The 17,531-nt window shown below is 40.2% G+C and overlaps 1 protein-coding gene across 1 annotated transcript in view; it reads left to right on the forward strand.

Annotated features, from left to right (window-relative positions):
* Nucleotides 1-17,531, forward strand: part of FAM234B (family with sequence similarity 234 member B) — a 1,027,012-nt gene that overhangs the window by 530,604 nt on the left and 478,877 nt on the right. The window contains exon 10 of the mRNA XM_044087023.1: nucleotides 2,743-2,884. Within this exon, the coding sequence (XP_043942958.1) occupies nucleotides 2,743-2,884 (142 nt within the window). The remainder of the gene's footprint in view (nucleotides 1-2,742; nucleotides 2,885-17,531) is intronic.

The raw sequence follows: 17,531 nt of genomic DNA on the forward strand, positions 1-17,531 counted from the left end.
AGGTGTTATTTCCAAAAAAGGCAATAAAACACATATGTTAAAGTCATTCATATATCTCCAATGTGTAAGGACTTCACCATTTAGAGGGGAAGTAATGACAATTAAATTTCTTCTTTGGTTTTTGTCTCCAGCCTCCCTGCCCTCTCATTTGATCCTCTTATACCATCACAGTTTTTATCAACCTTTGCTTCTTTCTGGGCCCTTTCCAGTTGTTCTTTAACCTTTTCCATTTGCCAGCACTTCGCTAACTTTCTTTAGTTTACATTTTCTGAGCACTATTTGAACTTCCTGTCAGATGTAGGAGTCTTTCCACAACTGATGTGCCCTGCCTCTCTACCAGTGCAGTGCCTGCCTCCATCTCTGCACCTGTCTTTTGTTTTGCTTTTCCCATAATGCTTTCTGTTTTTGGGAGGGAGCTGTGCCTCATTGGTCAGCCTGTGTCTTTCACTTGTAATTCTGTCAGTTTCACATCCTGGGGCATTGTTCAGGTGGAACTCTTTGATCTTTTTGTAGTACTGTTTAGCTTTTTCATTGAAGAAAAATCTACCTGCATCCCTTCAAGATGTCACGGGGAGAGATGGATGTATAGCCACATCTTCACATGCTGCTAAGCGTTTGTGGTTATACGATATTGCTTAATATGGAGTCTTCAGTAACATTTGCCTATGGCCATACACATTTAGCTCACCACTATTTACTTTTATAGCACCCACTGCTTTGCTTTGTAGTCATGGGGTTCACAAATGATCTGAAGTTGGTTATGCCTTCCATCCTGCTGTTTTTCTTAAGCACCATTCACATGAAGGTCCTCTTGCTCCCCGTAAGATCCACCACACTATAACTGGTGGCTTCGCTAGAAGCCTCTGCCTAGGAATCTAACTGTGTTTGCATTCATATGCCCTGGCATAGCCCATCCTTTCTTACATATGCCATAAGCCTGCTGACCCTGTAGCTGCTGCCTGCAATACCACAGCACTCCTGCTGGGCTAGTGGCACAGAGAGTCACATTTCATTTCTCCTTACTGGATAGGCGAACTGGTAGATGTTGACTCCTGTTGTTCCATGACTGGATACTTCAGTGCACAATCCATTAGGTGAACTCTGATCATACAGAGCATAGTCAGGGCTTTATCCTTGTATGTCAAGGAGCAACGCTTATGTCTGTCTCTTTCTTCTTAAGTATCCCTTTGACTCTGTGCTGCGGGGCCTCAAACTGGTTATCATGGACAGCCACAGCTCCTCAAACAATGCTTTCTACTTCATTTCTCACCTAGATTTATTTATTTTGTTACTTTTCAGTAATTACCAGTAAAGTCTGATACAGCAAAGCTCATTTTCAGTGGAGATCCATGGAGAAAAGCTTCACATTACATGCATTTACACAATTATCATGAGCTAACAATAACATATACTATATGACAGCGAGGTATTTATCATTTGACAAGTATCTAGAATTCACAGTATGCTAAAGCTGTACATATCTGTAGAACTTTCACCATTAGATTACAGTTTTAGTAGAAAGTCACATTAACCTTTTAGTAGACAGGTAGCAGATGAGGCGTGAGCATATTTCATCAAACAATTATTCTTTTGAGACCTGTTATCAGGCATCAAAGTGTAAGGGTCTTATGATATGTATTTGATTTGGCCGACTTACTAATGATGATGGTAAAACAGGACTGTTCTGTTGATAGAGCTCATCTTTCACCGTCTTCAGTTCCCTTGCAGTATTAACAATGCTTTCACAAAAGTCTGAAATCTCCACAATTATTCTGAATAGTATGTTGACTGCTCATATACATTTTTCATGTCTCTAACATGTGAACACAGATCAAACCTTAAGTAGTGACATAAACAAGGTTTACTTAGCAGGTAACAGGAGCTTCGTGTCTTGGGCTGCCCCCCGCCTTTCCTTTTATGTCAGACATTTTTGACATTGCAGGTACACACTGGTAGGCAGCCTTGGAAAATGTGTTTAGAATCAGAACTATTGACTTTGATAGCAGAGTAGGACCACTTCTCCCAGTCTGTGCATTCAACTTTGTGTTTCTGGCACAAATCCTGTACGTCTTTTACTCTGTGTTCTTTCCCTTCTCACCACCTGCGTGCAGCCCTTTGGCTGAATATTCATCATGACACAATAGCTAAGATGCTTTTTCACATGTAGTATAACAGGTAGTCTCTGAAATCTTGAATTCCATTAGTTGTGTAAAGCCTTTTGCATGAGAGTGGATGGAATGGTTTTTATGGTGTAGCTAGTCACAGATTTTCACAACTCTTAGATGCATTGGCGGATGGAAATTTTTATAAAAAATGACTCCCTTAAAGACTGTTTGGTTGAGGTGCTACGAGTGCGATGAACTAACGTTTTTAGTTTTATAAATCTTGTCGTTTTACTGATGGAAATGTTTATATTAGAAACATTTCATTGTCTGAGAAGCACATGCTTATGTTTGATGGCTGAATTTTTGAATAACCAAGTCTTTTACCAGAACAGCCTGGCAATATGTCAGTTACATTGTGATATTGATTGATTGTGTTTTGTTTGAGAGATGTATTCATACAAGAAATATGAGAACCGACTACATGAGGGAAGGGCTGTAATGAATGTTCTTTGAGATAAGGAAGCATACAAAACAGAAACGTTAATGAAATTAAACAAAAGAGAGGAACGTACTCATGTCCTTAAGTATACAGTATTCATCTACTACAGGAGACTAATGAAGACTTTGTTTTGTTTAGGTAATGTCCAAGCTGTGGCTCTCAGGGATATTTTTGCACAGGCAACCAACAGGGATAGCTATCCCCCAACTTTGCAGGATAAGGACCCTGAGTGGGAGAGAAAGAGACCCATAAATTCAACGGATCTCATCAGTATTTACAGGTAGTGTGCTGTTCATCTGATTGATTTGGTTTCTAATCCCTGATTAATACATTTGCACCAGTGCTGTCCTAGGATTACCATCACAAGTTTGCTAACACATTTTCTAATGACCTGAATTAGCGCGGCTGTTAATGGAATGTTCTGGCAGCAGGTTCAAACCTAGGCTGTGGCATTCTAAAAGACTTGAAGGAGTAATGCAGCCTATAACTATAAATGCACGTAGGTGTGTGGATTTCTGTTTAGTTTCAGTGATTTTCTGTGCTGTACTGTTTGTTTTCACTGTGAGCCCTTGCTGTTCTTTTTGCACTACTGCCTAAGATACTTGCCTTCATTGCTTTTAGCTCTTATGTTTTATGCAGTGCAAGCATTACATTTGCAGTACTGATGTATCAAGGGCTACAACATTCTGCTAGCTGTATTTTTTGAACAGTGTCTAGATTATATTTACTAGCCCTTCTTTCCCACAGTTCATTTGTCAATTAAATAAACAGATAACATTTTGGAAGGAAAGGATGAAGGTGTACATGTATTACCAATGTTGTGTAAATTCTCAGTAAGAAATAGTGAGTATTGAACACAAGTCTGCAGACCTGGACGATGTGAGTTAATTGGATTTCTGATGCCTAATGCTTGTTTCTTTCAGTTGTCACCTTGCTATCATCCATCTCTTCTTTTGGATGGTTACACTTGGAAGGCTTTTGAGAAAAATGGGGTAACTTCTAGATCTCACAGAACATGCCTTCCAAACAGCCTAGGATAAATGAACTTAAATCTTTCTGTAGCTGTAAATTGTCATCCTAATGACTTCATTTATCCTTCATAGCTGCCTAATGTTGAAATGAATGTCCACATACCTTTATTCGTACCTTTATTTTACATAGACAGGCTGTAGTACTTGAAAAAATATGTTATTACATTCAAATCTCTTCTAACTTCGATTTCCTAGCCTCTGATACTTTTGGTGGGATTCTTGAGATCTGTTCTGTGGTGCAGCCTCAGTACTAGAATAGACACTGTACATATGCTAAGTAGACCTGATACTTTTGGTGGGATTCTTGAGATCTGGTCTGTGGTGCAGCCTCAGTACTAGAATAGACACTGTACATATGCTAAGTAGACCTGATACTTTTGGTGGGATTCTTGAGATCTGTGCTGTGGTGCAGCCTCAGTACTAGAACAGACACTGTACATATGCTAAGTAGACCTGATACTTTTGGTGGGATTTTTGAGATCTGTGCTGTGGTGCAGCCTCAGTACTAGAACAGACACTGTACATATGGTAAGTAGACCTGATACTTTTGGTGGGATTCTTGAGATCTGTGCTGTGGTGCAGCCTCAGTACTAGAATAGACACTGTACATATGCTAAGTAGACCTGATACTTTTGGTGGGATTCTTGAGACCTGTGCTGTGGTGCAGCCTCAGTACTAGAATAGACACTGTACATATGCTAAGTAGACCTGATACTTTTGGTGGGATTTTTGAGATCTGTGCTGTGGTGCAGCCTCAGTACTAGAATAGACACACTGTACATATGCTAAGTAGACCTGATACTTTTGGTGGGATTCTTGAGATCTGTGCTGTGGTGCAGCCTCAGTACTAGAATAGACACTGTACATATGCTAAGTAGACCTGATACTTTTGGTGGGATTCTTGAGACCTGTGCTGTGGTGCAGCCTCAGTACTAGAATAGACACTGTACATATGCTAAGTAGAACTTTCTTTTTAAGCATTTCACACTATGCCAGTTTAAATGCTTACTGCTGTGACATATGCAGTCTTTCATGTCAGACTCAGGGTCTAATTTATTAGCAGAAATTTAATCTAAATGCAGACAATTCCTTCGGGCGTTTGCAGCATTTTTTTTTCTGATTGCATAAACCCACACCACATCTGTAGACATTCTGACCTTTTAATGTATGATTACTATGGCCTTCACACTCTTCAGAGTTGGCAGCACTGATCCTATCTATCCATTCATTTTTGCTTATGCGTTTGGGATATGTCAACAACAATGACCAATCATCTGGAGCCAGTGTTCTCACTGACAGTTCTGTTATCATAAATACCTGGCAAAATACTTTCAGATATTTTGTCTTTAACCCCCCCCCCCCAACACAAACACACAATACACATCCTGTAGGATTACTTGTATTTCTTTAATACCTTGGAGTTAGTAGATGTTCGTGTGTCTATCAGCAGCAAATTATCCTCTGCCTGCCTTCTTCTTTGATACCATCTTAAGCTGTTATGCCATGACCTGCTTTCCTTTTGTCCTCCATTTATGTCCCATCAGGAAGGAAATGTTCTTCACTGGGGAAGTTAACAGCAAATTGGGGAACATAATATTAAAAACAAATCTTAATAATAAATAAAAATGCAACAGATTCATTACACAATACATAAATACAAAAACTTTTTGTTTATTTTTTATACATTTGTTAAGTGGCAAAGCCCACTGGACATAAGTGTCCCTTTTCAGGGTTGACCCAGAAGCACTGACTGGCTACATGACCTGCACAGAGTCACACAAGACATAGGCAAATGGAGGTAGAAAGAATTAAACCCGGTGTCCATTGGTTACAGGAAGAAGCTCTTTAACAATTCATTGCCTTAATCCTGTGCATTAACTGCCTGGATTATATGACACTTTGTTGAACGTCTATTTAGTTGAATCACAAACCACTACATTGAAATGGTTGAAAACCCATTTCATTGAAACACATTTTAATCAAATTCCCAATAGCTGAAACATCCATACAGTGAAAAATCACTCAAGGGAAAATGTTTCAAAAATATTTTTTGTAGGGGCAGCAAACCTCCCTTGAATACTCTCACACAACCCTTATTTAACTGTACTGACCCCATGGTTGCAGAACTGGGGAGAAAAATGAAACTACCACACACAGGGAATTACTGTCAACATGCAGATAAATAGCGACTACTAGTATTGTTTCTATAGATGACATCAATCACCAGATAAAGCTTCTTCATATATAGATGCAGCTACTGCACTTAATGAAATGGACTTTCACTCAAATGGTCATTCTTTTCAGTCATTTCAGCACACTGAGATGACATTCAACGAAAGTGACATCCAGTTAAATGACAGGCATCCACATCTACCTATCTCTCGCTCTCTCTATGTCTTTCTCTCTATATATACACACACACATACATATATATATATATATATATATATATATATATATATATATACACACACACACACACACACACACACACACAGTGGCTATAAAAAGTTCACACACCCCTGTTAAAATGCCAGGTTTTTGTGATATTAAAAAATGAGACCACAATAAATCATTTCAAAACTTTTCCCACTTTTAATGTGACCTACAACCTGTACAGTTCAATTGAAAAAAAAACAAACAAATATGTTAGGGGAAAAATATAAAAAATAAAACATGTACAATACTATGGTTGCATAAGTGTGCACACCCTTAAACTAATACTTTGTGTGTGCACACCCTTAAAATAACAATTTGTTGAAGCACCTTTTGATTTAATTACATCATTCAGTCTTCTTGGGTACACACCTGCCATCAATTAAAGAGACTCTGATTAACCCCAAATAAAGTTCAGCTGGCCTAGTAAGATTTTCCTGACATTTACTTAGTTGCCTGCTACAGCAAAAGCCATGGTTTGCATAGAGCTTACAAATCATCAAAGGGATCTCATTGTTGAAAGGTATCAGTCAGGAGAAGACTACAAAAAAATTTCCACATCATTGGCTATACCATGGAACACAGTGAAGACAGTCATCAAAAAGTGGAGAAAATATGGAACAACAGTGACATTGCAAAAAACTGGATGCCCCTCCAAAATTGATGAAAAGACGAGATGAAAACTGGTCAGGGAGGCTGCCAAGAGATGTACAGCAACACTGAAGGAGCTGCAGGAATTTCTGGCAAGTACTGGTTGTGTACTACATGTGACAGCAATCTCCCACATTCTCCATATGTCTGGACTATGTGGTAGGGTTGCAAGACGCTTCCAGGCCCAGCTAAAATGTGTAAAACGATACATCAGGTCTCCCAAAAGCATGTGGGAAAATGTGTTATGGTCTGATGAGACCAAGGTTTAACTTTTTGGTCACAGTTCCAAAAGGTACGTTTGGCACAAAAACAATACTTTGCATCACCAAAAGAGCAGCATCCCCATGGTGAAGCATGGTGGTGGCAGTATTATGCTTTGCGGTTGCTTTTCTTCAGCTGGAACTGGGGCTTTATTCATGGTGGAGGGAATTATGAACAGTTCAAATACCAGCCACTTTTGGCCCAAAACCTTCAGGTGTCTGCTAGAAAGCTGAAAATGAAGGAATTTCACCTTTCAACATGACAGTTGACAGTGATGTCTATATTAGATGAAAGAACACTTAAAATGTTGAGTACAATATACTTGACAGCTTTTAAGCCAATGTTCATCTAAGCAAAACCCCAGAATCTCGAAACAAGGAATTTCAAAAAGTTATAGTTGGCCAGCCATCACAAAGCCAGTGGCTAACAGCTAAAATGTACTGTACACCATTACAACCCCCCCAAAAAACCAAAAAAAAAACCCCCAAAACAAATCAACAGACAAAATGAAGTGGGGGGCTTCACCCCCCCCCCACCCCACAATGTGGGGGGATGTGCCCCCATCTCACGCCTACTTAAATATACCAACTCGGAGATTGCACCAGAGTGGAGGACTGTGATAACATTACACAAGCTGAACATCAGGCATACAAGCATACATCCAAATCAACAAAAGAATGGCTTCACCAGAAGAAAGTTTTGGAATGGTCCAGCCAGAGCCCAGACCTAAATCCAATAGAAAATCTGTGGGCTGACATGAAGAGGGCTGTGCACAAGAGATGCCCTCGCAGTCTGACAGATATGGAGTGCTTCTGCAAGGAAGAGTAGGTAAATATTGCCAAGTCAAGATGTGCCATGCTGATAGACTCCTACCCAAGAAGACTGAATGCTGTAATTAAATCAAAAGGTGCTTCAACAAAGTATCAGTTTAAGGGTGTGCTCACACAACAAAGTATTAGTTTAAGGGTGTTCACACTTATGCAACCAGTGTATTGTATGTTTTTTATTTTTTTTCCCCTAATAGATTTGTTTGATTTTCAATTGAATTGTACAGGTTATAGGTCACATTAAAAGTGGGAAAAGTTTTAAAATTATTTATTGTGGTCTCATTTTTTTATATCACAAAAACCTGGCATTTTAACAGGGGTGTGTAAACTTTTTATATCCACTGTAAAGCAGTCAAAACTAACACAAAACAGGCACAAAAACAACAAAAAGAGACCTCCTTTGAAACAAAAAACACATTTTAATTAGATACTGAGTGCTTTCATCTATCTATGTATTATTATCAGTATGTACATATATACAAACAGATATAGAATGGGCATTAATGCCCTTTTAGCCTACCAGTATACCAAAACACTTGTTCCTATAATAAGTATCCAGGCTGTTCTTAAAAATATCTAAACTAGTACTTACTTTAGTGCAATTTGGTAGTCTGTTCCATGCATCAGTGCATCTGTCTGTGTACATAGGCACACACACGCACACTCATATAATATCAATATGGCTTTAAACTAAATGAAGGGCAGTAGCTTATCAGCTAACTTGTGAGCCTGTGGACCCAACCAATTTGGTACCAGAGCTGCTTCTGTTAAGGATCATACATCTGTCCTGATAGTTCCTTTAGCAAAGGGGATATGCCAGGCTACCTTTCTAAAATACTGCCTCTTAAAACATGATAGAATGCCTGCTCTACATTTATCGTTATTGGAATATAATTCACTAAATACATCTTAGCACAAATCTCATCAGGTTCCTTTAATTTGTCCGCAATTAGATTTATGAATGTCTAAACAGCTGCCCTCTCCCCTGAAAAAAAAAAACTTCTACAATTACTCTAGTATTGCTGTCATGGAAGAAGACAGTAAAGGTTTGTTTGCTGATCACCTCACATAGCTGTGGTATGTTACAAAAGTACATAATAAGTTGTAACACCTAGTGCTTACCTAGGTATTACCTAATACCCACTGAAAAGTTGGCAGATTTTCCTTACATGGGTTTTAGCTGCACCAGTTATACCAAATATCTGCATATGTGGATCATTAACTAATAATACTTTGATCTGTGGAATATATGCAGGGTAAACCATTAAACATTTATTTGTACATTAGGTAACCATTAAATTAACACACATTTTCATCACGTCTGTTTTCCCCAACTTTAGTTAATGAGAAAATGTTAATTTTTTATCTTGTCTTGCATATGCTCACTGTGGTTATTACCTGTCATTCCACCAGTATAGCTTTAACAAATAGCACAACAAACAGGCAGTTTATGCACAAGTGTTTCAACTGTTATGTACAGATTCAGCTGATTAGGAATAGTATGTGTTTTCCCCTGTAGTGCAATGCCTGTATGCATTTTCAGAGGGTAATCTAACAGGGCTCTGACAAAAGCTGATTCACTAGCTGAGAATTTCTGAACCAGAATAATATCCAGAGCCTCTTTTGACCAGAGGTGATGAGAATTATCGACTATCAGCTCATGTATAATTATAAAGTAAAAGAGTAAACCATTAAGAAAATCCATTGTTTTTAGATATTAGACTCAGATGTTTAACAAATGCGAGTGGTTCTGTGTGAGGGATCATCTGGTTTCTTACCATTCATTCTCCTGAGGGGTGAGACCCAAATGCAGGGGGGCAAAGGAGGGGGCCATCATTCAGGCAGCAGTCAGGGGTTTTACTTTAACCCCTTGCAGTGATTGTTGTGCACTTTGACAGATTTATGTACCTCTTGTGTTTTCTTCTGTGGATATGCACATTACCACAAACACTACATAAAGGCTACCACATGAACATGGTTTTGCAAAGCTAGATGCATATCCCTAGCCATTACACTGCATGTTTTGCACCTCTATTTCAAGTAGATGCTGTCACTGCAGTGGGTCAGACCATCTCTCGCTTAGACTAGTTGACATTGGCTGCTTACTCCCACCCTCCCCTAATTCCTTCACCTCCCAAGTCACTAATCAGCCATTTTTTTTTTTAGGTTATGGTCAGGGCTTCCTGCTCCACAGAAGCCCCCCCCCCCCACCCCACCCCACCTAATGTGCATAGAGCATAAACCAGAAGACCTCACTGCCTCATAGGCTTATCTAACAGTTTAACACAGAGGATTAAGGTTATGAGCTACTAATCAGCTTCATCTTTGGGTTTGATTCCATTAGTCTGCAGTTGTCTACTATGTGTCTGAACCAGTCAGTTGACCAAATAGTGCTTCTCTGTCACCCCCTGAAGTAGTCACTTGTGCGTAGTAGAGTTAGTCTGTTAATAAATGACTAAAAGAAAAAAAATGGGTACCATGTTTTTCAAATTCAAAAACTGTGCAACAGAGCTGGAGGTGGGGTATATTCTGCACATTTGATGACTTTGCCCTAAGTGCAAAAGACAGTGACCCTAACTTTTTGGGCTAGGAGCTGATAACTGGCAGCAAACCTGTGGTCCTCCTTATTAAACATTAGCTACAGCATATTCCTTACAGAAGTCTGTTAATGCTGTATTGTGTCACTTAGCTTCTTAATGGGGGATTTCATTCTTTATTTATTTTCATTTGTTAACCAGGTAAGTTGCCTGGTCCTAAGACTCTTTGGCAGTGACCCAGGCCAAAAGGCTAGACAGTATGCATAAACAATGATCAAACATATAACACAATATACATATACAATCACATGATGAATTCTTGAAGCACTTTTTGGGATGCCCTAACTTAAGCTAAACATTGTACAGTCTTATAGGGTATCCTACCTCAGAAGTACAATATTAAACAGTGTTTAGTTCAGTCTTTGCTGATTAATGACATATTGCTGTTATCATGTAACTGGACAATGTAAGGTCTGTGCAATAAAGGTGAAGTGAATGTTGATCTGATCTGTAGTGGTCTCAGAATAAAATAGTTTCATAACCTACTATGACCCGTCTATTCACCGAAAATGTGACATTTTTGGATGGATCCTGAACAACTGATTAATTAAATTCAGTATCACACTAGTAAAGATACATTTTGTTGATAACTGCCCTGCATCTGTCACTTTTTTGCAGATTTTAGCAGTCTCAGGGTACCGCCATCAGGTTTTAGGAGAGGACAGCAGACTCAGCAGGTGGAGCATTTTGGCAGACACCATTTGGTCCTTTGTGACTAAATGAAAGGACTGCATTGTGACATTGCAGTTTCTGCTGAATATTCTACTGCCACTGCAAATTAGATTTTTCCCACACTGGACCTAAGGTACATGACCCACTTCAACCATAGAAGTTAGAACTGAAATTAAGCAAATTTTCTGCAGCATGGAGATCAGCCCCATGAAACTGCAAAGTGTAGTAACTGGCATGCCAACTGCCATTATTGTAATGTTAGGAAGCAGTGCAAAGTCTTGACACGTTAAGCAATGATTGTACCTCACTCTCAGTGTGGAGCCCCAAACACTAAGCCCATAAGACAAGCAAACACACTTCCCAGGATTGTCATCATAGGGGACTCCATTGTAAGATGTACCGATGCCCCTCTAACCAGACTAAACAAGGAGAAGATACCTGTTGATTATCTGGAGCCAGAATTCATCAAATCATCCTTGCACTCAAGTCATTTTTCCACAGGTACCAGTATGATTCCATCATAGTCCATGTAAATGACCTGAGATGTACCTCCCCGGACTATATGAAAAAAGACATTATGGAGCTTTCAGACTGTGGCTCAGGCTGGAATGAGCCTAGCACTGAGCAGCATATTACCATCACCAAGGATGATGCCATGATATGAGTAAAAATGATCAATTTCAGCAACTTCCTGGTGTCGTTATAAGGGGATCCAGTATTTGTCAGCTAGGAAGGACATGGTTAACATATCACATTGCTTTGTCAAGCATGGGCTGCACCTTTCCCCTCTAGGCTTTTGAATACTGGATAAAAGTTTATTCACTCCATAGTGCCTTTTTTAGTAAATGCCAAATTGGTAAATCTACTGACAAAATCAACTCAACTGAACCTCAAGGTGTTACTACTCAATGCCAGCCTAAATAAAAATCTGCACTCCCTCCAAGCCCACCTCACACTTGAGAATATAGACATATGTGCAGGTACTGAGACACTGTTTAAAGCAGCAGATACTGCTGTAGCAGTGCAAGGTTTCAGTACCTTCCACATTTTTAGACCAGTAGCTGCACAGACAAGGGCTAAAGGTGTATGTGTCTCAGTATACCTCAATTACAAGGATACCCCCTAGGCTGGTCGAACAGGATGGTATAATGGAGTTTTTCCACATACAGATCACAATAGACAAAATCCTTTCCAGCTATAGGTTACCCTCCATGTTCCAAGAAGCTCACAATACATACTTGGACCTACTGGAGACACTTACCATCCAAATTAACACCGTACTCTTAGGAGAATTTAATTACCCCACTGTAGATTCATAGATTCATAGACTCTTAGTAAGCTGTCAACCTAAGGAACCTTTTTAGGCCTAGTGAAGTTTTCCTGAAAGGATAATGATGTTCTGCATTCAAATAGGACATTGAGGGCCAGGCATGTCTAAGTTACCTCTATCCATAAGGGACATGGGTGTCAGGCCCAGTGTAAATTTCCTATTCCCCACCCACTTGTCTAGGTTGTGCTTAAACTGGGTAATAGACAAACTCAGCTTAACATGGATAGGAAGCCTGTTCCATGGGAGGGGCAGTCTCTGGGACACATATCTGTCTCTCCAGCATGTTTTGTTTATGTCACAGACAAAATTCAGCTCCCTAGACCTTGTATTTCTGGTACTCTTTGACTTATGAAAATGATTCATAAGTGTGGGGTTTGTGGATGCCTTGTAAGCCAGTCATGGAACACCCCTCAGCAACCCGTAGGAGACTGAGTAGAGTGGAAAGGGCTTTAAGTTGCTCTGCATAAGGCAGGTTTGTTATGCCTTGTATTCTTTTTGTAAGGAACCTTTGAGTTTGCTCTAGTTGCTGCATATGCCTGGTCAGGTACATACCAAAGGGAGAATTGTACTCTGTGATTGGTTTGATAAGGGCAGAGTGCAGTCGGATAATGACTTCTTTGGACCTAGATGGCATGCCCTTACTTGTAAGCTGCACAACATAAAAGTATTTCATCACCACTGTGACCATGTGGTGGTCAAAGGTAAGGCTACTGTCTACTTGAGTATCCACAAACCTGACCACTGGGTCGACTTTTAGGGGTGTATTATCAACATGATAATTAGCCATGTTGGTTAATTTCCCAAAGGGTACAGTTCTGCATTTCTTAGCATTGAGTTTAAGACCATGGCTTTGGCACCATTTATTAGTCAGTGATAGACCTTCTCGAAGAATGCTAGTGTCTGCAGGGGAGATGATGATAACCTCTAGCTTGCAATCACCTGCAAACTTAGTCAGCCGTAAACCTTCAGTATTTGATTCCATTTCAGAGAAATAGATACCAAAAAGGAGCAGGCCCAATATCAAACCTTGGGGCACTCTGCTAGTGACTGGCCTGTTAGTGGTGGCGGCCTCAGCTATTTTGACCTCCTGGGTCCTATCAGTGAGCCAGTTGGCTAGCCAGCAGGTGATAAAAGGGTTTATACCTAAATTAGTGAGCTTGTCTATAATTCCTGAGTGAGGTATTTTATCAAAAGCCTTGGCTAGGTCAAGGTAAGCTGTGTACACAGTCTTAACTTCGTCCAGTGCTTTGGTGACCCTCTGAAAAAGAAATCCACAAGATTTAATAAGCATAACCCACCTTTAACAAAGCTGAATTCTGATGGGTCCAGCATTTGCAGGTTATATATGTCCTCATTTATCATGTCCATGATGATTCTTTCCATGGCCTTGCATATGAGGCTGGTAAGACTTATGGGCCTGTAGTTACCCGGATCAATGGTTAGGCCTCCTTTGTGCAGGGGAATGACTGTAGCCATCTTTCATTCCTTGAGCACAAAACCTGACTGAAGGCTGTAGCTGAAAAGTGATTCAAGTGGACCAGAGTGCTCATGTTTCATGCTATTTATTAAGCATCCCAGGATGTTATCGGGGGCACATCGATGCAGTATTTTTGGCCTTGGAAAGTGCATTAATGACCTGTTATGTGGTATTTGTTTTGAATTATGGGGGGGGGGGGGATTTGAGCTGAACCTGTCAGTCAAAAGGTTGGCAATGGCCTCCAGTTCAGTGTGGGTGATGCCATTTACAATAAGTTCTGCACATTGTATATTTCCTCTCAGGTTATGGACATAGCTATAGCAAACTTTGTGGTTGTCCTTTGCCTGACAAGCTACTTTTTCTTCAAATTTAGCCTTTGAAGTATTAATCTAACCCTCTTAGCTGCCTGTTTAGATTGGTCAGGGGCCTTTTAGTATGTTTGGCTTTCTTCCTTCTACGCTTGGCCAAGATTTTTTTCTCTTGTTGTATAATTGATTGAAAGATTGATTCCACCAGGGTGGCTTTTCTTTTGAGTTTGCCTTATTTTTAGTATGAGTGGGCACGACTCTGTCTATGCAGCTATCAATATGGCTGTACAGCGATTTTGTAAATAACTCATTGTATGCTTTAGTGCTCACTGGCTTTGGGGGTGCTTGGAATTTAGCCAAAGTGTTGCTTAGTAGCGAGAGGTTAGCCTTGGAATAGTTCCTAAAGGTTTTTGGTTTTGCTGAATCCCCGGATTTAATTTTTATTTCAAGTAATGCTGCCTATGGTCAGATCTGATGAGTGAAGATATTACATTTGGTGAGGAACATTGGCACCCCCCCCCCCCCCCCCCATGTTCGTGATACAAGTTCAAGGATGTTTGTACTCCTGGTAGGAGAATGGTCCAACTGTTCCGGGATGTTGGTATTAACAAAGTTTAGGAATTGCTGGGCTTGTGCATTAGAAGTGGTGTAGGATTCCCATTCTGTAGAGGGGTAGTTGCGATACCCTATGAATATCATATTGTATTGAATGGTGAGGGACTCTAGTACATTGAGGTAGTTAGTATGGGTTTCCTGGGACTTGGAGGGGGGCCTATATGGTGCAAGGATATGGTACAACATCCTGTTTATGATGAGTTGCACATGTATGAATTCCACTGGGTCATACACTTTAACTAGTCTGGATGTGAAATTAGTCTTAATATAGACTGGCACTCCTCCACCTTTAGTTCCCTCCTGTGCAGTAGCTGGTCTAAAGGTGTGAAAGGCATTATAATCTTGCATTGCTGGGGTGCTGTCAGTGACTTTAAACCATGTCTCCATTACTACACAGATGTGTATACTCTCCAGGGAGAAGAAGGCTTTCAAGGAGTGGAGTTTCTTATAAAGATGTGCAGTACCACCTTCAAATATTTGTTCATAGGTTCAATTAAGTTGGTAGGTTTATCAGTTTGGTATTGCCTAATAAAGGCACTATGGGATTTGAAAAGGTTTTTGCCAGTGTCCGAAAGCCTAGAGGGGATAAATCCAGACCGTCCCTGGCAAAGCAGCATGGTCTATCAACCATGTCCCCCCGGGCTGTCAAATATTGCCCCCCCCCCCCCGAATTGACACCAGAAGCTAAGCCAGTTGTTAAAATCAATCATTTTCTGTTGGTAACATGTCATCATCCTTGGAGAAAGTAGTATGCTGCTTAGTGCTAGGCTCATTCCTGCCTGAGTCACATAATCAGTGAGCTGATCATGTCTCGCTTCATATAGACAAGGAACGTACATCTCAGATCATTAACACCCATGTGGACTATAACAGAGTCATACTGGTACCTGTGATTCAGAGACATGGGTACCTGTGTGACTTGATAGATCCTAGTCCCAGAAAGGCAGTTAACCGTGACTCTCTCTTTACTCAGTCTGGTGAGGGGGGCATTGGTGTGCCTCACTATAGAATCACCAATGACCAGGAAATTTGGCTGTGTTCTGGTTTGCCTTAAGGGCTTAGCAGTGGAGGCAATAGATTCAGTTTACTATGTGTAGCTGTGGGTAGTGCCTTAATGGAGTGTTTATGTGATGGCTGAGTACCCTTTCTTTTATTGTACTGTGCAGGAGGTCTTAGTATTTTAGGAAGGTTACCTTTAAGTGCCTCAGCATAAGTGGTTTTATGTGTAAGGTCTTTACCCTGTGCCACAGGTGTGGTGCAAGTGTTACTCACAACCTTTATAGGATTAGTTTTGGTTGTATGAGAGAGAGTTGCCTCCAGCATTAAAGTGTATTTACACCTCTCAAATACAATATCTGTTTTATTAAGAATAAGTGGGTTGTCATTGTACATGACAGAATTGCTACAGTGCCTGAGAATACCCATCTCAACCAGACTGGCAACAGAGAGAGTTAGGAAATGTATATCCATGGTACTGATCTATTAGGAGTGAGGTAAACTTAAATATTGAACAAGTCAATTAAACAGGGAACTTGATGATCAGTGCTCAGCTGTGATCAAACTAGATGTACTAGTAGTTAAAAAAATCTGTCTAGACAGTAATGCCACAAGAGTGCAGACCACAGACCAGAAGAAAGACATTTAGACTAACAGGCACATAAGGCCTTCATCAGCAATTCCCAGCTCAGAAGTGTGAAGGCTACCCTCTCCTCCCACAAGAGTGTAGACCACAAACTTTCCTAATGTAAAATAACTGGTTTGGAACCCAACTGCTTAAACCAGAACAAAGGCACTTAGAATAACAGGCACAGTAAGCCTTTACCAGCAATTCCCAGCTGAGAAAGGTGGAGGCTACCCTCTTCTCCCCACAATGTTGTAGATCACAAACTTTCCTAATGTAAAATAGCTAGTTTGGAACCCAAGTGTTTAAATCAGAACTAAGGCAGTTAGAATAATAGCCACAATAAGCCTTCAGCAGCAATTCCCTGCTCAGAAGTGTGTAGGCTACCCTTTCCTCCCACAAGAGTGTACTCTACAAATCTTTTTAATGTAAAATAACTGGCATGAATACCAAGTGCTTAAACTGGAACTAATATACTTTTAGAATGACAGACAAAATAAGCCTTTAACCAGCAATTTCCAGCTTAGAATGATGTAAGCTACCATTCCTGTCACAAGAGTGTAGACTGCAAACTGTCCTTAGGTAAGATAACTAGTTTGAAGCCCAAGTGCTTAAATCAAAACTAAGAGGCTTACAATAACAGTTACAATTTAATCAGGCTACTAACAGTAATAAATACAGCAGAATAAGTGCAACTGAGCACTTTAAGAACAAGCAGCAAAAAGCACAATAAAGTAATAACGTAGGAAGAAGAACAGATACAGTAAAAGCAGCTGAATAAAGTGCATTTTTTTCAGTAAGTGGGAAGAGAGGAAATAGAACATAATCCAAGTTTAAGAGACTAATGGGGTGGGCCTTCCCAACTGATCTCTCCATACTCAGTACAATGAGCTGATGAGATGGGATTGAGAGAAGTATCCAAAATCAGATTTGTAGTAGGGGCGGACAACTCAAAAGCCACCAAGTTTAAGAGTACAGCAACAATTATGTGAGTGGGTGAGATTGGGAGTCCTAAGTGACCTTAAATCTACAGGCACAGAGATTCCTGGACTTCTAAGTCCAAACACCATAGTGAATGTGTCCAGTATAGACTCCAACATA

Source organism: Protopterus annectens, chromosome 1.part1, assembly GCF_019279795.1.
Source record: "Protopterus annectens isolate FY-2018-M chromosome 1.part1, PAN1.0, whole genome shotgun sequence".
NCBI classification, from domain to species: Eukaryota; Metazoa; Chordata; order Ceratodontiformes; family Protopteridae; genus Protopterus; species Protopterus annectens.